Source organism: Aphelocoma coerulescens, chromosome 1A, assembly GCF_041296385.1.
Source record: "Aphelocoma coerulescens isolate FSJ_1873_10779 chromosome 1A, UR_Acoe_1.0, whole genome shotgun sequence".
NCBI classification, from domain to species: Eukaryota; Metazoa; Chordata; class Aves; order Passeriformes; family Corvidae; genus Aphelocoma; species Aphelocoma coerulescens.
In genome coordinates, this window is record NC_091014.1 from 61,334,230 (window position 1) to 61,351,117 (window position 16,888).

The window sequence follows — 16,888 nt, forward strand, 5'->3', positions numbered from 1 at the left end:
TTTTGTAAGTGTGTTTAGCAAATTGTTTTTGTTCCTTAGTCTCATAAAGAAGACTTCACTGAAACAGTACGACAAATAGAATTCCCTCTACAGCTTTTGGATGCTGCTGCTCCATGAGTTGTGCTGGTTCCTAGGAGAGATTTAATTGCAGCTATTTCCTTTCCATTCATATGTCTGCTGTGTAACAAATGTCTTGCTGAAAATTTTTGTATTCTGAGATTTTCTTGGAAAAGCTCAGGGCTTTGCACTCTTCCTTCCTGTTTGTTGTCCAGTGGAAAGAATTCTCTATATCATCTTTGAAGCCTAGGACTCCTTTTCTTCCCATGGTTATACGTTCCCCTTTTCTGAGGCTAATATCAAGTTTGGAAAACTTAGATTAAGTTCTCTTAAAAAAGGAAGAAAAAGAAAAAGTCCTGCAGCTTAGTTTCTGCCACTCTTCTTCAGCTGCCTTGTACTCTGTGATGAATGTGCAATAGCTGAGATTCAGGGTTCTTAAGCTGAGTTCTCCTGTTAATTTGTTCCAGTCTCCCCCAGGAATTGTTCCTTGAAATTCTGATGATGTTTAAAAAAAGAAAAAGGTGAGGAGATAAATAACTATTGTAAAATTGGTTTCCATAATTGCAAACTATAGATGCAAATTGGGAAGAAAATCTCCTCAAGCTGAAATCTTTGAAGGGAAGGATGCATTGCAAAATAGGTACAGCTACTTTTGAATTGTTTTTATTTTCATTCTAAATGAATGATAAAAATCCTTACTGCAGCTACCAATTTCAATGTCAAAAAAATGCACCAACTGGACTGAAAAATACCTGGAATTGCCATAAGTTTGCTGTGGTGGAAAGAAGAATATAGTTTTGTCTAGAAGAAGAAATATCATTACCATATTTGGGAACAGCACAGTCATTACTATGCAAAAGGTGTGCTCAGGACTGAGCTGGAGCTTTGGGGTTTTTCCCTTGGCAGTAGGAGCATGTATTTATGGTTTTAAACAGAAGGGGATTAGCTTAATCCATTATTGCTGGTCCAGAATGAATAAAATTGAGTAGGTCTGTGTATTTCCTTTTGCCTGCTGTGCAAGTTGATATATGGGTTTCAAAAGTTTAAAATGTTTTCTCTGGAAAGAGTCCTTTTTATTTGAAAGGATTATGTTTCCAGAACACATTTATGTTCAGAAGAGAAATTATCATCAAGATCCAAATTAGCTGTGCAACAGTTTTTCTTCATGATAAGGTATAATGGTTCAGATCAGTAGTCCTGCAGGATCAATTCTGTCTTATTAATTTAAGCAGGCACTGAAGCACTGTGCTGCTTTAACACACAGGTGTTTTCTCAGAGGAAAGGCTTTATTATCGATAAATATTATTAAAAATAAATATTTGTTTTTACACTAGTGCAATCTGCAGTGAATTGGCTTCTTTGGTGGGAACATGCCCACAGTGGACCCGTACACTTTAATAAGCCAACTGCTTGTGGTGTGTAATATGTGGTTCTTTATTATCAGTACAATTTCTCTCTATGAGATGGTCCTTTAAATTAGCCAAAACACAGATTTTTAGTGCTTGTGCATAGCTCACCGTACCAGCCTGAAGGAATAAATACCTTCATCATCTGATGAGGGCAGTGTAAGTAGCACTGAAGCCTGCAATACCAAGTGGTAACAACTGGAGTTCAGCTGAAGGTTTCTAGGGAGAGCAGACCTAGGGCAGGCAGCTTGATGAAAAAAAGAGGAAAGCTGGTGAAGAGATTCCTGCTGGGTTGATCTCTGAGGGTCCCCAGGACAGGCCTGACCGAGAGATCTGTAGAAAGTGGTCACCTTTTAAGAAGATGCACTTGACAAAAGGCAAGTTTGCCCTATTTTGGATTTTCTCAACAGGAGTGGAGTGGGCTGACATGGGGGGTTGAGCAACAATTAGAGTGGCAAACATACTGGAACAGCAAGAAGGGAACGAAAAATGGAGGAGGATATCAAAATCCTTGTGATTCTTGGCTGTCCTCTTCTGCACAGACTAGGTAGTGCCAAAAATGGAACACTTCATATCTAAAGAGATAGATTCTTCCTGGATCATAAAATAAGGATGAGGTTTGTGCCTGTTTTTTTTTTAATTCTTAAGGCATCAGTCCCCTGTATACAAGAAAAGTAGGCTGTTTTTTTCAAATGCTTTTATCATGGCTTCTATTTTTATTTGTACAGTTTCTGCCTGCAATTGATTGCAGATCCTAATGGAGGCCACATTTTGAGAGCCTCTCTGTAAAACCAAGGGATCAATGTATGCTCTAATGTCTTAGTACTTCTGAGCAGCAGCCACTGCTCAAAAGCCTGGTTAAGAGGAAACAAGAGTTTGAAGCACTTCTCAGAACATTTTGTGAGATGGCATTAATACCTTTCCAGTTTCTCAAAGGCTTTTTTTATCCTTTGCTAAGATTCATGGTGGCTAATTTGATTGTCTTCCACATACTACTGATAGAGAAGGAAAGTTTGTGTTTGTTTTTTTTTTTTTGTTTTTAAAGGATTTTTCAGAACTGAAAGCTTTGAATTCTCAGAATTAGTAATGCCACCACTCATCAAGGGAAGTGCCATTTTTACTGCACGTGCTGAGATACTGCAAGAGGGGAGAAAAGAGCAGTAAACCTGGTAGGCTTAGGGTCCTATTGTAAAAGCCATGAAAGGAACAAGGATCCTATCTCTGTAAGCCTTCCTCTGCTTCCCAATTCACACTTCAGAACAGGACAGACACAGGAAAAAGTTGGAGCATTACACTTAAAACTTGAAGTGGAAATCTTTCAGGGGTGTTATCATGAATAGCAAATACCTGAGCAGATTAAACTTGTTTGTCACGTTCACTTGCTTTAAAATTGCTGTGCATTAAAACTTCTAGAGGTGCCCTTCCTGATGTCTTCTGTTGTTCAATCCACATTTCTCTGTGGATATTCGGAAAGACACTTACTAGGTCACAAGCAGCTGGTTGTTAGTTACACCACAAGTCCTGCTTTTCCTGGCTTGAATTTAAACAGATGGATTTTGCTTACAGATAAGTGCTGGGGATGGGTACTCCTGGGAGTTGCACGTGCTCAGTGTCCTGTGATCTGTGTTACATTTCCACACAGTAGGTTATTTAATCTGTGGAAATGTACACTGCTAGTTTTTTTACTGTATTTGCCTTAATGAAAGCGTGCAACTGTTCAAAGATATAAATTGATATTGTGAAAGATCGGTAGAACTGTTAATGGGAGATGTAAATTCAGACTCCACTGAGAAATGGCTTACAGTTGACAGTGATGCAGTTGCTGTGTTCAGGGAATGTATCTCCTAGTAAATCGTGGATCATCACTCTAGCTGATGAGACAGTGCTTGGGCACTTGGTAACTCTTCAGTGGGCAGCATGTAAAATTGTGACCTATTAGATATTAGAAGCTGTAACAGAGGCTGGGACTTCCAAAATCTCTGATAGTTACACGGCTCCCTATAAATTAATTTTATGATTTAGGTGTATATGGCTAAAATCTCTCGGAAGCCCTCAAGCTGCATGCAGTGGTGGAGTGGAAGGAGATAACTGACTGCAGAGTTTGGTGTTCAGCACCAGGTAGGATGGGATCCATCCTGGGATTTTCACTCTGACTCTGTTGCAGGTGGAGCGAGAGAAGGCCATTCTCCTGGCCAACCTCCAGGAGTCTCAGACGCAGCTGGAGCACACCAAGGGAGCCCTGACAGAGCAGCACGAGCGCGTCCACAGGCTCACGGAGCACGTCAATGCCATGAGGGGGCTGCAGAGCAACAAGGAGCTGAAAGTTGAGCTTGACTGTGAGAAGGGCCGAGATTCTGGCGAGGAAGCACATGATTATGAAGTGGACATCAATGGCTTGGAGATCCTGGAATGTAAATACAAAGTAGCTGTTACTGAGGTGATAGACCTTAAAGCAGAAATCAAAGCCTTAAAGGAGAAATATAATAAGTATGTGGAAAACTACACCGAGGAGAAGGCCAAGTATGAGAGCAGAATCCAAACGTATGATGAGCAGGTGATAAGCCTGGAGAAGTCGACCAAGGAAAGCCAGGAAAAAATGGTCCACATGGAAAAAGAGTTACAAAGGATGGCAAGCATAGCAAATGAAAACCATAATACCCTCAACACTGCCCAGGACGAGCTGGTGACGTTTAGTGAGGAGCTGGCTCAGCTGTACCACCACGTCTGCCTGTGCAACAACGAGACGCCGAACAGGGTCATGTTGGACTATTACAGGCAGAGCAGAGTCACCCGCAGCGGGAGCCTGAAGGGACCGGATGACCCTCAAGGTCTCCTTTCCCCACGACTTGCCAGGCGGGGGGTGGCATCGCCTGTAGAAGCCAGGACCCCGACCGAGCAGGTGACGAAAGAGGCCACAGAGCCCGGCAAGGAACAGAGCCCAACAAAAACACCTTCCATTTCTCCTGTCATCACAGCCCCTCCTTCCTCCCCTGTCTCTGACACCAGTGACATCCGCAAAGAGCCTATGAACATCTACAACCTCAATGCCATAATAAGGGACCAAATCAAGCACTTGCAGAAGGCTGTGGATCGGTCGCTGCAGCTGTCGCGCCAGCGGGCCGCGGCCCGCGAGCTGGCGCCCATGATCGACAAAGACAAGGAGGCCTTAATGGAAGAGATCCTGAAGCTGAAATCGCTCCTGAGTACAAAGCGAGAGCAGATCGCGACCCTGAGAGCAGTGCTGAAAGCCAACAAGCAGGTAAGGGGCTCATAAAGCACTCAGGAAAGTCTGTTATTTTTTACAGGTCACTTACAAGCTTTCCCAGGGGTATTTTGGAGGAGAGGTTTTACTCACAGGTTATTTAGCCTCTCACTCAATCACAGCAAGGGCACACCTTTGTTCCCTCCCTTCCCAGCCTCCTCTTTAAGCAGTTTAGTTCTGTTTTTCTCAGCATTTCCCACCATTCACTCAGCAGAGGTGTGGCCAGGGACGAGCTACTGCCCAGGCATGTTGCTGGTATTATCGCAAACTGATTAAGGTTATCAGGGTTGGAAAACAAAATAGAACATACCTGGAGAGGCTTTCAGTGGTGTGCTGTTCTATTTAAGAGAATAAAAACCTCAAGTCATTATTTTGAATTTTTTCAAATCCTAAGAGAAATTCAACAAGCCATTTTATTTTTGATGTTTCACCAATGAAAAGAAGCCGAAAATTATAGTACTTGATATCAAATGCCAAAAGAAATCCATCTTAATGCTATGTTTTTCAAGAGTACCGTCAATTTTCTGTGCATAGTATATCTACCAAGCCCTTTGCATCCATTAGATTCCAGCTCTGAAAACAACTGTAAAAAAACCCAAAAGCCCCAATGCAAATAGTTTTATTTACTTTGATGCATCTCCTTTTGCCCAAAATTAATCTGAGTGCAAAAGGCTGCACCGGCAGTGTCATCGTTCTAGGTCTCCAGGCACTTTTCTCATCTGAAAAAAGTGCAGTGATCACCATGTGGGGGCTTGAATCCTGGTTAACAGCTTGGCACACTATTAGCTGGTGACAGTGATGGGATTTCAGTGTTAAAATTCCCAATAGTCAACTATTCTGAAGTTACAATTCCAAGTTTAATTGATTGTTGTATCTGTAACTGCATTTCTAGGGTACTGGGGATTTTTAAATTGCAGCAATATTTCAACATATATTGAGTCTTTTATAGCATTTTCCCCCCCTCTGATACAACACATGTTAAATATTAACTCAGGTAATTAAGTACCATCTCTAGCTAAGCAGTAATAGCTCTGAGCAATTATATGTGGTTTTCCATGTAATTAAAATGTAATTTAGATGGAATTGATGTATGTGGGTATACATTCTGTGATCCCAAATTAAAGATTGTTCCCATTAGCATAGAGCTATCAGTTATTTTTTGCTACTACCAGAAGATATATCTCAGTCCCACTCTTTTATTGCTGTCAGAAATAATGCATTATCCTAAGGGATGCTCACTGAAATGGAAAAGATAGATTTGCTGACTAAGGAGCTGCTTATTAACTAATCTTTTATTTATTATATAGCAGCATTGGTAACTGTACAACTGGGTACAGAAACTTGCCATACCTGTTCATGCCAGCCTAATATCAGCTTCCTCAAACTTTCAAGTTAAAAGACATAATAATATAAAGGAAAGGAGAGATTTAAAGTTGGAGAGGGGAAGAGTGATTTATTATGTGCCAGCCTCAAGTGATGAGTGTACCTCAGAACCCAAATTCATGTTTTGACTCATATTCAAAAAACCAGGAGTTACAGTTTATCCTCTTGAGGTCTTCCCCTTCAAAAGAGTAAGTTTCTAAGCAGCAAGAGGCTGGGGATGTTTTTCCCTTGTGGGACCCTTCCCCGGGTCTGGTATTTTGGGCTGTACTTCAGTGAAAACACACCCTTAACTAGGGAAACACAGTTGGTATCTAGTGATGGTCAGTAGTATTCATAAATAAGCATTTTAGACTACACAAAGCTCTAGCAGGATAAAGAGAGAAAGATTTGATGTAAGAAAATGCTAACATAGGTCTGTGAAAATGTATTCTTAAATCAAGTGCCCAGGAAAGCAAGGCACATAGATATTGCTGGCTTGCTTGCTTGCCTTGTCTTGATTTATGTATCCTTTGTTCATAGCCCAAATTACTGTGTCTGCACCAGATTGGTGGAATAAACATTAACAAGTAGCATAAGTGAGAAAGTAAAATCAAATTAATGATGCAGTAACTTTTAGGACCAGTTCAATAATGGGTTTGGTTTCGATTTCTAATAGCAATCAGAAAGTAAAACTGCCTTTGAAGGGAATTTAATATCCTGAAGTTTTGATGGAAAGCTGATCTATTGTTTTCATAGCTAAATAGTTCAATGAGACAGAATTGAGTCAGCAAGACCTTCAGTTCTGCATTAGCAGTAATTATGGTGTCTCCAGCTCCCATAAATGAAATACCCATAAAAGTCTTTCAGAAAAAATACCTTGATAACCCCAAACATACAGAACCTTATCTATAAACAAATGCCCTGATATTATATGGACAGAACACAGTAGAATTTCTGCTGTGAAAGAGAGGCTTGATGAAAAGACCTGGTACCATGTACAACTTGTGTTCTAAAAATACAGGCTCGTTTTCTGCTTTCTTGTGTGAAATAAAAATCCTACCAGTGTTGGACTTAATATTTATTAACAATTATTTTAGCTGGTCTGCTTCTCACACTGGTGATGTAAAGTCAATGGGATACAAAGCCATCTTAGAAGATGAGATCTGTTCACAGATTTCAGGATGAAGATGGCAACCTTTAGGCGGATGAGATTGGGCAAACATCTCTTCTGTAGGGATATGGAGGGGGATGGAAAGGACCCTGTTAAATCTGGCAATGCTTGAGGTCCTGGGGTCAGGTGTGTGCTCCCCTCAGCCTATTCACCTCCAGGGCTGGGGTTTGAGGATGGGGAGGGGAGCTGAGCTCTGTGTGTTCCCCAGGTCTCTTTTCCTCGCTGGTATTTCACACCCTGCCGGAGTCCAGGCACTGGAGCTCCCTGCTCCCTCCTGGTGTTGCTGTAAATTCCAGGTGACTTCTTCTGCACAGTAAATGCTACATGAGCCATCAATTCCATGTCTGCAGGTGGCTGAGAGCCTGGGTAGTTATTTGCCCAGTTCCTCGGCATGACTGGTCTGACAAGAGTGTCATGAGCACCTCTGCTGTCTCATTACATTATTTACTTCACTGAAGAATATTCATGCATTTTTTCCCCCGTGTTTTCATCTTTTTTTCTTGTGTTCTCCATCTACTTGTGTGTTGAGAGATTGCATTTTGATGTGGAACAAAATTCTCTCATTTTTCTGATACAAATTTTTTTATTTAGCCACAACTTAAAAACAAGTGCTTCAGAAAGAGCTGTTAAAGGCAGGTCCTGGGCATCTGCTTCCTTTTGGCACCCACCACTTGGAGATGAAGGCTTTTATTTGCCCCATCCTTCCTTTCAGAGTACTCTCTGAATGCACTGTTTTCGATTATCTAAACCTAGATGATTCCACAGAACTGGTTTGAGGCACCACCATATATGTGGCTCAATGGGTACAATTTTGGAGATTAGCTGAGATGGGGAACAAATAGAAATAATTTCAACAAGAGCTGGCAATGGAGGAAGAGTAACATGAGGCTTCATGTGGCTTCAGTTCATTTTGTCCCTCATTAGTTTGGCACAGTGTGACAGTACAGCTGAGGTGACCAGACACTCTTAATTGTCTCTGACAGATGGAGGCTGAGTTCCTCTCCTAGCTTCTGCCTCACTCTCCATTACACATTCAGGCTTCAGGGTATTATCAGAATTCAGGCAAGTTTCCTGTCTCTTCAGGCTCCCCAAATTTCCAACAGAAGCTTCCTCAGCTTGTGCTCTCCTTCTTTCTTTTGCTACTAAACCCACTTTTTTGGTTAGTTTTATTTGTTTCTACAGCAGAGCACTTAGGAGACTTTCAGAAGGGAGATCCTCAGCAGCTTGGCTGGTGCATGGAGAGCCATGAAGCATTTCTCATAGGATTTGAAGCTTATGCTTTGTTTTCTATATGTTTTATAGGAAACTTTAATAGGAAGAAAAAAAAGTTTGAAGATTTGATGCAGTCCTTCCTCTGTTACTTTTATTCACCAAGTAAAATATATTTTCATCCTGCAGTGTTGCACATCCATTTAACTTACCCTGACATCCAGACTAAAACATAGGGATCATGGTCTGTCTGATCCTTGTGCATAGTTTCAGTGATGTGTAAATTACTGTTAATTTATGAGTGTACATTTTTGGTCATGGCTGAAAACAGACAAAAAGCTGATGATTTCTGCTTTATCCTGCCATGACATAGACTGGTGTCCAGCATCCTGCACTGCACCAAAACATATATCAGCAAGGTTGAAAAAAGCAGAATTGATTTGAATAGATCCCTAAGTGATTGATAATTTTAACGTGTATTGCTGATGATTTCGAATCTGGATTGGAAAAATTTATCTATTTAAAATGATAGGTGGTTGCTAGTACTGCCCTTTAAAAATCCATTCTCTTAATGTAAATTGGTGTGAAAGTAAGAAACTATTATTGGTGAGTATACAATCAAAAAGTATTTTAATGGTGCTATTTAACGAGACAAAAAGAATAAAGTTGTAATTTAGTAGTTGATTCTAATGTATTCTTTTGTTAAGAGACATTGCTAGTGGGAAATGTATTGAGTTTCGGAAAACTGAGTTTAAAACAGGTTTCCAACTGTTTGGTAATTACCATCTTTTGTCCTGTTCCCGTGCTGGTTGCTTTAACCTAATGTTCTTCTAAACTTCTCTCCCCTGGTGGTGGCTCAAGAACCCATAAGGTAACAGGGGAAATTGATTGCTTGTATGAATTGCTGCAACTTATTATGTACCAAATGAAGTGAAAAAACAACCATAACACACTCTGAACAAATGTAAAAGGAAGCAAATTTTTCTTCCTCTCATTCAAAGGCAATAATTTTAAATGTCCCAAGCAGCAGTAGGTATAAAGTCTCTATAAAACTTTGTATTTTGAATAACTTCAAAATGATACTAAATTCATAGGTAAAGCAGAATGTTCAAGTCTTGCAAAGGTAAGACAAATGTAGCTATTAAAAGCAGTAAAGTAGTAAATTAAAGAAATTTAACAGATGAAATTGAAAAAAGAAGGAAGGGAGCAGCAAAAATTTAGGCATAGGACAAATACAAAGCCTTGTTTCCTGTTAAATGAAAACTGTAATTTACAATTTTTTTGTTGTTGTTATGGTTAAAAATGCTGAAACAATGCTGGTTTGCACATTAGACATTGCCAGTTCTCAGACATTAATCAAGTTGCCAGGTCCTGGCCCTCCCTGTGCCCAAGGAAAGCCTCAGCCAGCAGGAGGCTTGAGGCCAAACACATTGATTCACAACTTGGCTGCAGAGGCTGAGCCTTGTGTGCTCTGTGTCCTGTTTGCAAAGCAGCCAGGGGACACACTTGGTTGTTTCTTGCACCTCAAACAACCTGGTAGCAGCTCCTGTAGTAACATACTCATTTACCTGAGTCCTCCACATGCACCTGCACGGTGTTGCAGGGACACTGAAGGTGCAGTTATTGCTGGTTGCTGTTAAAATGGGCTTTGTCCTCTCATCTGCGTTCTCCTTTTCCTGGTTTCATGGAGTACAACTTAGAAGAACGTGAAGGGTGCACTACAATGGCGATCAGGTTTGATTTCTTTTACTGTGTGAATGAAGGACATCAAAACCAAAATCAGATATGGGATTTTAGCTGTTCTCAGATCTCTGTCTCATAAGCACATATCCTTGTTTGTGTTTTAGACAGCTGAAGTGGCACTGGCCAATTTGAAGAATAAATACGAAAATGAAAAAGCAATGGTGACTGAGACCATGACCAAACTACGGAATGAACTAAAGGCTTTGAAGGAAGATGCAGCAACCTTCTCATCCTTGAGAGCAATGTTTGCAACCAGGTAAGGGATAAATGGTGTCACCATCTGGCCAGCACTGTAAACGTGTGTGTGCTAAGTGAGAATACACTTAGCTGTATATGTTGGGTGCTTAGGAGGATAGAGGACTTATTTTCTGCATGGTCAGGGGTTTGCTGGATGAAGGTGAATGAGTCCTAGAATGCACACTGTGCAAAACTTGCAAGCTTTCAAGTGCTGTTGAGATGTGTGTCTTGGAAAATAAAGCTGAGGAATAGCAATGTCAATACAACTTTGAGTAAAGTGTTATAAATGACAATAGATGCCTCTAGCATATTTGCATTTATAGGGTTTTTAAAAGTGAAAATCAAATAGTGGATTTATGTGGCTGATTTTCCCATTCAGAAGTGTGCAGTGATTCTGTCTTGTAAAGCTATTGTACGGTTAAGGATGATCTTCAGGATCCCATGTTTTCATTACAATGAGATTTATTACTTACCAGTAGTAAAATCTATTTCATCAACCAGCCTATGTGGTAATCCAGTGTTAATAACTGTAATTTCCCACTCCAGCATAAATTCTTATTTTCTCCCACTGTGATGTTCAATTTATTATCTTCTCCTTCACAGGATAAAAGCTTCACTTACCTTCTGTAACACAGTTCCTCCTGGCAGGACAGTAATTAATCAACTTTAATCTTTCCTTCTCCCACATCTTCTTCAGAAGAGCTTTTGGTTTTACACAGAATCACAGAATCAACTAGGTTGAAAAAAAACCTCTGAGATCGAGTCCAACCCATGACCCAACGTCACCTTGTCATCCAGATCATGTCACTGAGTGCCATGTCCAGTCTTTCCTTAAACACCCCCAGGGATGGTGACTCCACCACCTCCCTGGGCAGTCCATTCCAATGTCTAATAGCCCTTTTTGTGAAGAAGTTCTTCCTAATGACCGCCTAGATCTCCCCTGGCACAGCTTAAGAGTGTATCTTCTCATCTGAGCTGCTTTTTAAAAGGTTACCTAAAAATATATTTTTTTAAAGATCCAGCATTTTCATCAATAAATTCTTATTTTGGAAATACACAAGCCAGACTTTTCCTCCCCCTTATGATCAAACACGGCGCAGATTTCTTGTTTGTGCTTTAGTCCATAAATGATGAGACGTCTTTGTGCCTCATCCCAACATCTCTTCAGTGCTCCCTGCAGTGCCTTCTCGCCACTTCCAGCCTTCTAAGGTGCTTTTTTGCTTAGTGGCAGTGGCAGCAGCAGCTGGGAGAAGTGGGAAGGAAGGAGAAAAGGCACATTTATATGTTGTGACGTTGGTGCTGTGTACAAATTCATCATAGGTCCATCGTCAGAAGAGTGCGTGTAGAGACATAATGGAAACGAAGACCCAGCTCAGCAGGTGGTGTGAACCAAGGTAGCCTGATTGATTTCATTGGCATCTATAGATTTTCTTCCACAAAGGAGAGCTCTGTGTGTGTGAGTGTGTGTGTTGGAAATGCATATGTTGACCTTCCCTTGCAAGCTCCTTACTCTAGGAGACACAGGAGCGTACTAACTCTGTAAGGCCTCGTGGAAGGTGGGTAACTCCTGAGCAGAGCAATGGCATCGCGAGCATAAAGCAGACAAGGGTCTTGCATGGGCTGTAAATCATCAACATTTGATGGTAAAAGGAGTTTGCAAAGATTTAGAAGTTAATTAAAGGGAATGTTAGATTGTTGGTGTGCTGAATGCTCCTTACTCAATTTGGGCATCCTGAGTGCAGACATCAAAGCATATACTAAAACTGATGGGAGGCAGCAGCATCCCCTCCGTGAGAATTAGGCTGCACTGACTCCACTCATCCAGGTACCTTTTCTAGATGCCATGTGTGTAGTTTGCAAAGAAGTGTCTATTTCTCTTCTATGAACTATAAAGGGAGTCCATGTGACTTTCTGAGTTACACATTTTTAATTTATAAATTTCTAATGTTAGTAGAGAAAAACTTCCCCCAAAGAATTTACTGCTGTTGGTAAACTCCATGTATTGGTGATTAAACACTCAATAGATGGCCTATGGAATGTATCCCTGCCTTTGAGGTCCTAAGTTCTGCCCAGTATTTTCTGAGCACAGTCATAAAAATTATTCACTACAAGGTCTTCCACATCATTATGCTCCTATAGATTTTTCTGTTGTAAAATATTCATTTTTCTTCCCTAGCATGGAGTTTAATAGCCTTTATAATTAAATCAATCTTCCTAAATGGTCAAATCATTGACTCATTCCAAATAGTCCATTTGGAAGAGCATTTGTTTAAATGACAGAGAGTTGATACACTCTACAAGTCCATTGAAGAAGAGAAATCTGTTTGAAAATACAAGGATGTAAACACAAGATTTTGTGCAGTAACGTTAGATGCAGTAGCAACCTTCAGCATAAAAATGCAATTGTTTAGTCTTTAGTTGAATAAAACCGTGGTTTCCATGGTTATTGTGCATCACATGGTACTTACTCCTGAATTTCCACCATAGGGAGATCATCCTTCTGATAGCAGAATTGTATTATAGATCTGAAAATGGTTGCTTATACTGTTTGATAGAACAATATCCTTTCTCTTTCCATAAACCACCATTTTGGTCTCCAAATGGATGTTCATCTGGTGCTGAACTGTATGGTTCCTTCCTCAAATAGGATAAAGGTCCTAGCACACGTCATAAGGAGAGCACAGCACATCTGTTTCTGTTCTGAAGCAAAGTTGACACTTTTCTCCAAAGCTTGCCTATGCAGAAAGCAGGAGCCTTCCTTTTTCTGTGTTTTTCCTGACAATTGTTCATCCTTCACTCCTTAAGTTCTTTCCTCAGTTCTTCATCTCAAAAGTCTTTCTGTACTGCTTGACCCTCTACTTTTGCCCCTTTTCCTTCTGGAGCAGGTGATTTCCCCAGTCAAAAAATCTCTGAGATTCTGGTCTCTACAACTTCCTCCTTCCCTTTTCATTAGCCTTGTGATCGATCCCTTTCTGGGATTTATGTGCTTCAGACCTGTCAAGAATATTTCCCAGAACACGTCTCTTAGAAAGAGAAAGCAAGAGTGTATAAAATCTATTTTGTGAGATTCAAGGGGTTTGCAAAGCAGAGTTGAAGTTTCTGTTTGATGCCAGGGCCACGTGCCACCTTTAACCTGCTTATTTTGTCATGGGCTGCTTCTGGTATTCCCAGAGAAAACAGGGAATTCCCAGAGAAGCCTTTTGTGACCCTCCTGTTGCTTCCTCTTTGTTGCTGACCCAGGGTGAGCGCTGTGGGAGTGTGAAGCAGCGAGCGGCACTCATCCAGAGGAACAATAAATAATAAATTACTTAAAACATTAATTTTACAGTCTAGAGTAGGTGTTGCCCTGTGAGACGAAGTCCTGTGCTGAAGAAGGAGAGAAGGAACTGCTTTTAAACAGAATCCTAAAGGGTTTCAAGAAGCTAACTTCACTGACTCTCTACACTGCCTTCTTTCCCATCCTAAATAGAGATACTTAACAGGAGAGAGCAGGAAATACTGCTTGTGATATTGCCATAGTCCTGACACTGCATCCATGGATTTTATTCTTCATCCATCAGAATATTTTATGATTTATTTTTAAAGAAAAATGTGTGCTGAAGAGGCGGAGTAGGAAGATTGGACAGGTCCTGGAGCTGAGAAAACATTTATGAACGGAAGAGAATTATGATTATGTGGTTAGAGCAGGGACCTGTCACTGTCACTGGGTTTTAGCTCAAGCTCTGCTATGATTTATGTTACCTAAATTACACATAAGCCTGACTTGGTATTTGGTTTACATTCCCAGACGAGAGGCATAGATGGAACCAGAAATCCCTTAAAATCCTGTATAAGCTTCTTGGATCAGTTCATACAAAATAAGTGGCCTTATGCATCTGTCTGCTTCCAAATGAAAAATAGGTGAAACCTTGACTTTTGCTCTGACTATAAGTAGACCAGCAGACAGCAAGAAAACAGTGCTGTTTGTTTAATAGCCACTTGCAGCTTACAACCTGTCCTGGGGCAAGAGGGAAATTGGGAAAGGGTTCTGACTCAGGAGGACATAACCTAACTTTTGGGTTCACTATTTGAGCCCTTCTGAAAGACCTGTTCAGAGCCCTGGAGTATCCTGGAACCCCACAATGGTCTCTGCCATTCCAGAAGTCATCTTTCTTAGGAGCTCCTTACCTTTTTCTTTTAGGACCTCCTCAACCTTTTTCTTACTCCTGTGAGACCTGATGAATGTTTATCAACTGTGTGGGTGAAAGGCAATATAGATGTGTGCAATGCTTTTTTCTTTTTAAATTGGAAACACTTCTCCTTTTATCCCACACTTACACATAGCTGGGAATATTTCAGTGAAGGGAAATATTATGGCTGCAGGCACTAGTTACCTCCCACTACATGGAATAAACTTCAGTGCTGCAAAATTCCAGGAGATCTGAGGCTGTTAGTTCAGCAGTTTCTAAAGTTAATTAAGGCTTTACTTGGGTGATTTAAGTTTAACCTTTCTGAACATTGTTTCTCAAAAAAAAAAAAAGCTTGAGCAGCAAAACCCAGAGACAATGGACCATGTATCTGTGAAAAATAATTAGGAACTTTGAGTCATGGTGGAGGTCAGATGACTGGAACCACCCAAACACTGCAGTGAACTACCAGAAATGTGGACTTGCTCTTAATGGGACTCTTCTAGGAAGGACATGTAGTTAATCAGAGGAGTTGGATAATGTATTCAGGAGATTTGTTTTATCTCAAGTATGAGACCAGCTAACAGCATCTAGTATATCCAGATTTCTCAAGCCAGCTTGATATAGCTCATAGCAAGTTTGTCTAAGACTGCTTTAGTAATGCCTACCTTCATGGCATTTGTTTCTTAACTGATCAGTTGGGCTGTTTTACAAATCAATGTGCAAATACCAAGAATACCTTCTAAGGCCTGAGCTAAATCAGTCTTTTTCAAAAACTAAAATTGATTTATTGGCATATTAAAGCAAGGCAATTCATTCTTCTAGTGTAAGTGTGCCACAAGTGTTGCTGCAGGTGTTACCTCTAAAAATTTTCAACAGAAAACATGTTTTGGAAACAAAAGAGGTCTCCTGGACAAAAAGGAAAGCAGGAGAGAATAAGAGACATGGATACAAGATCCATCTGGTTACAGGAATGAGTCTTTAAAACTCTGATAACACAGACATTAAAGTAAATTAATTTGAAATAGGAATTACTATAATAATCAGAATGCTGATTTCACGTCTCTGTCAAGGAAACTGACTTAAGCATCAATAGACATCTCATGGCTTGGAGCAGAAACAGGTGTGCAAGTTGGCTTTAAGCCAACCAGCATTTCATTAAAATCTCTTTTAATCAAGGCTTGGATAGTAACAATCATGCTTATTAAGGTCCTGTAGAAGAAAGATAATACTGAAACTGTAGATGAAGCTGTATCTGGCGTAGTAATTTTGCTTGCCGTGCCTGAATTGTTCAAAAGGGGAGCTCAATATATGTGTTTGTGTGTGAAGAATAATTAACTACACATTTTCAATAATACTTTGTTCCTGTTTCCCAAGGTGAATATTAAACTTTCAGAGAAATTAGTTTCATCCTTCAGTTTGCAATATTTCAAAGGTTTGTTGCATCACACATTTTGATAAGGAAGACTAAATTAATTTTCTATGCTTGCTTTCTGTAAGTGATAAAGTTACATTCTCATCTATTACACAATTGCAATTACACAGCAAAGCTAGAGTCATACAGATCTTGTGGGAAGGAGATCTGGTGAAAGCTGCATCATTCAACATGAAAAATCCTTGGATGTTTCCACAAAAGTCTGATGGTCAGGCAATACTGCTGTCTGTGAATCATCTCACTGCTGGGATACATTTATTTTTATTACTCTTGGTTCTTACTGATTAGATGGTCTATTGCTATCAAACTGAAGCTATTTCACTTCAAAAAGTGTTTTAAGACAATTTTGAAATGCCTTGCTTTTCCTGTTAACTTTAGGAATTACTGCTAAAAGCAGAAATAAATTGAATTTGGTCTTAAATATAACAAAATCATAAGAAAGGTGGTTTTAGTTCTCAGAGATCTAAAGCAAATGAAAAGATAATTTTTCATGTGGGTAAAAGAGGCTGAGAATTAAAAATGGAGTAGGTTCATAGCAATGAACACACCTCCAAGAGATTCAACAGTAAATGTGAAATAACTTCCTCATGTGGGGTTTCCTGAGTAGTATCTTTTTAATCAATGGCAAATAATGGCAATCATGATAATAAATGGTTAACAATGGGAAATAACTGAGGGTTTCTCATTTCACAAAATCTGATGTGTCAAGTGTCCAAACTACTTGAAGTCTTCTTTTGTAATACTTTCTTGAAGTGGATATTACTGGCTGTGGAAAATAGTATTTTCTAGTTGGTAGACATTATTATTCACGGGGACTTACTAGTAGAAGCAGCACCCAAA

The 16,888-nt window shown here is 40.0% G+C and overlaps 1 protein-coding gene across 14 annotated transcripts in view; it reads left to right on the forward strand.

The window, feature by feature from the left end:
* Window positions 1-16,888, forward strand: part of BICD1 (BICD cargo adaptor 1) — a 171,356-nt gene that overhangs the window by 126,758 nt on the left and 27,710 nt on the right. For all 14 annotated transcript variants that reach the window (XM_069003109.1, XM_069003093.1, XM_069003111.1 and 11 more), the window contains 2 exons: window positions 3,628-4,722; window positions 10,315-10,466. In XM_069003109.1, the coding sequence (XP_068859210.1) occupies window positions 3,628-4,722; window positions 10,315-10,466 (1,247 nt within the window). The remainder of the gene's footprint in view (window positions 1-3,627; window positions 4,723-10,314; window positions 10,467-16,888) is intronic.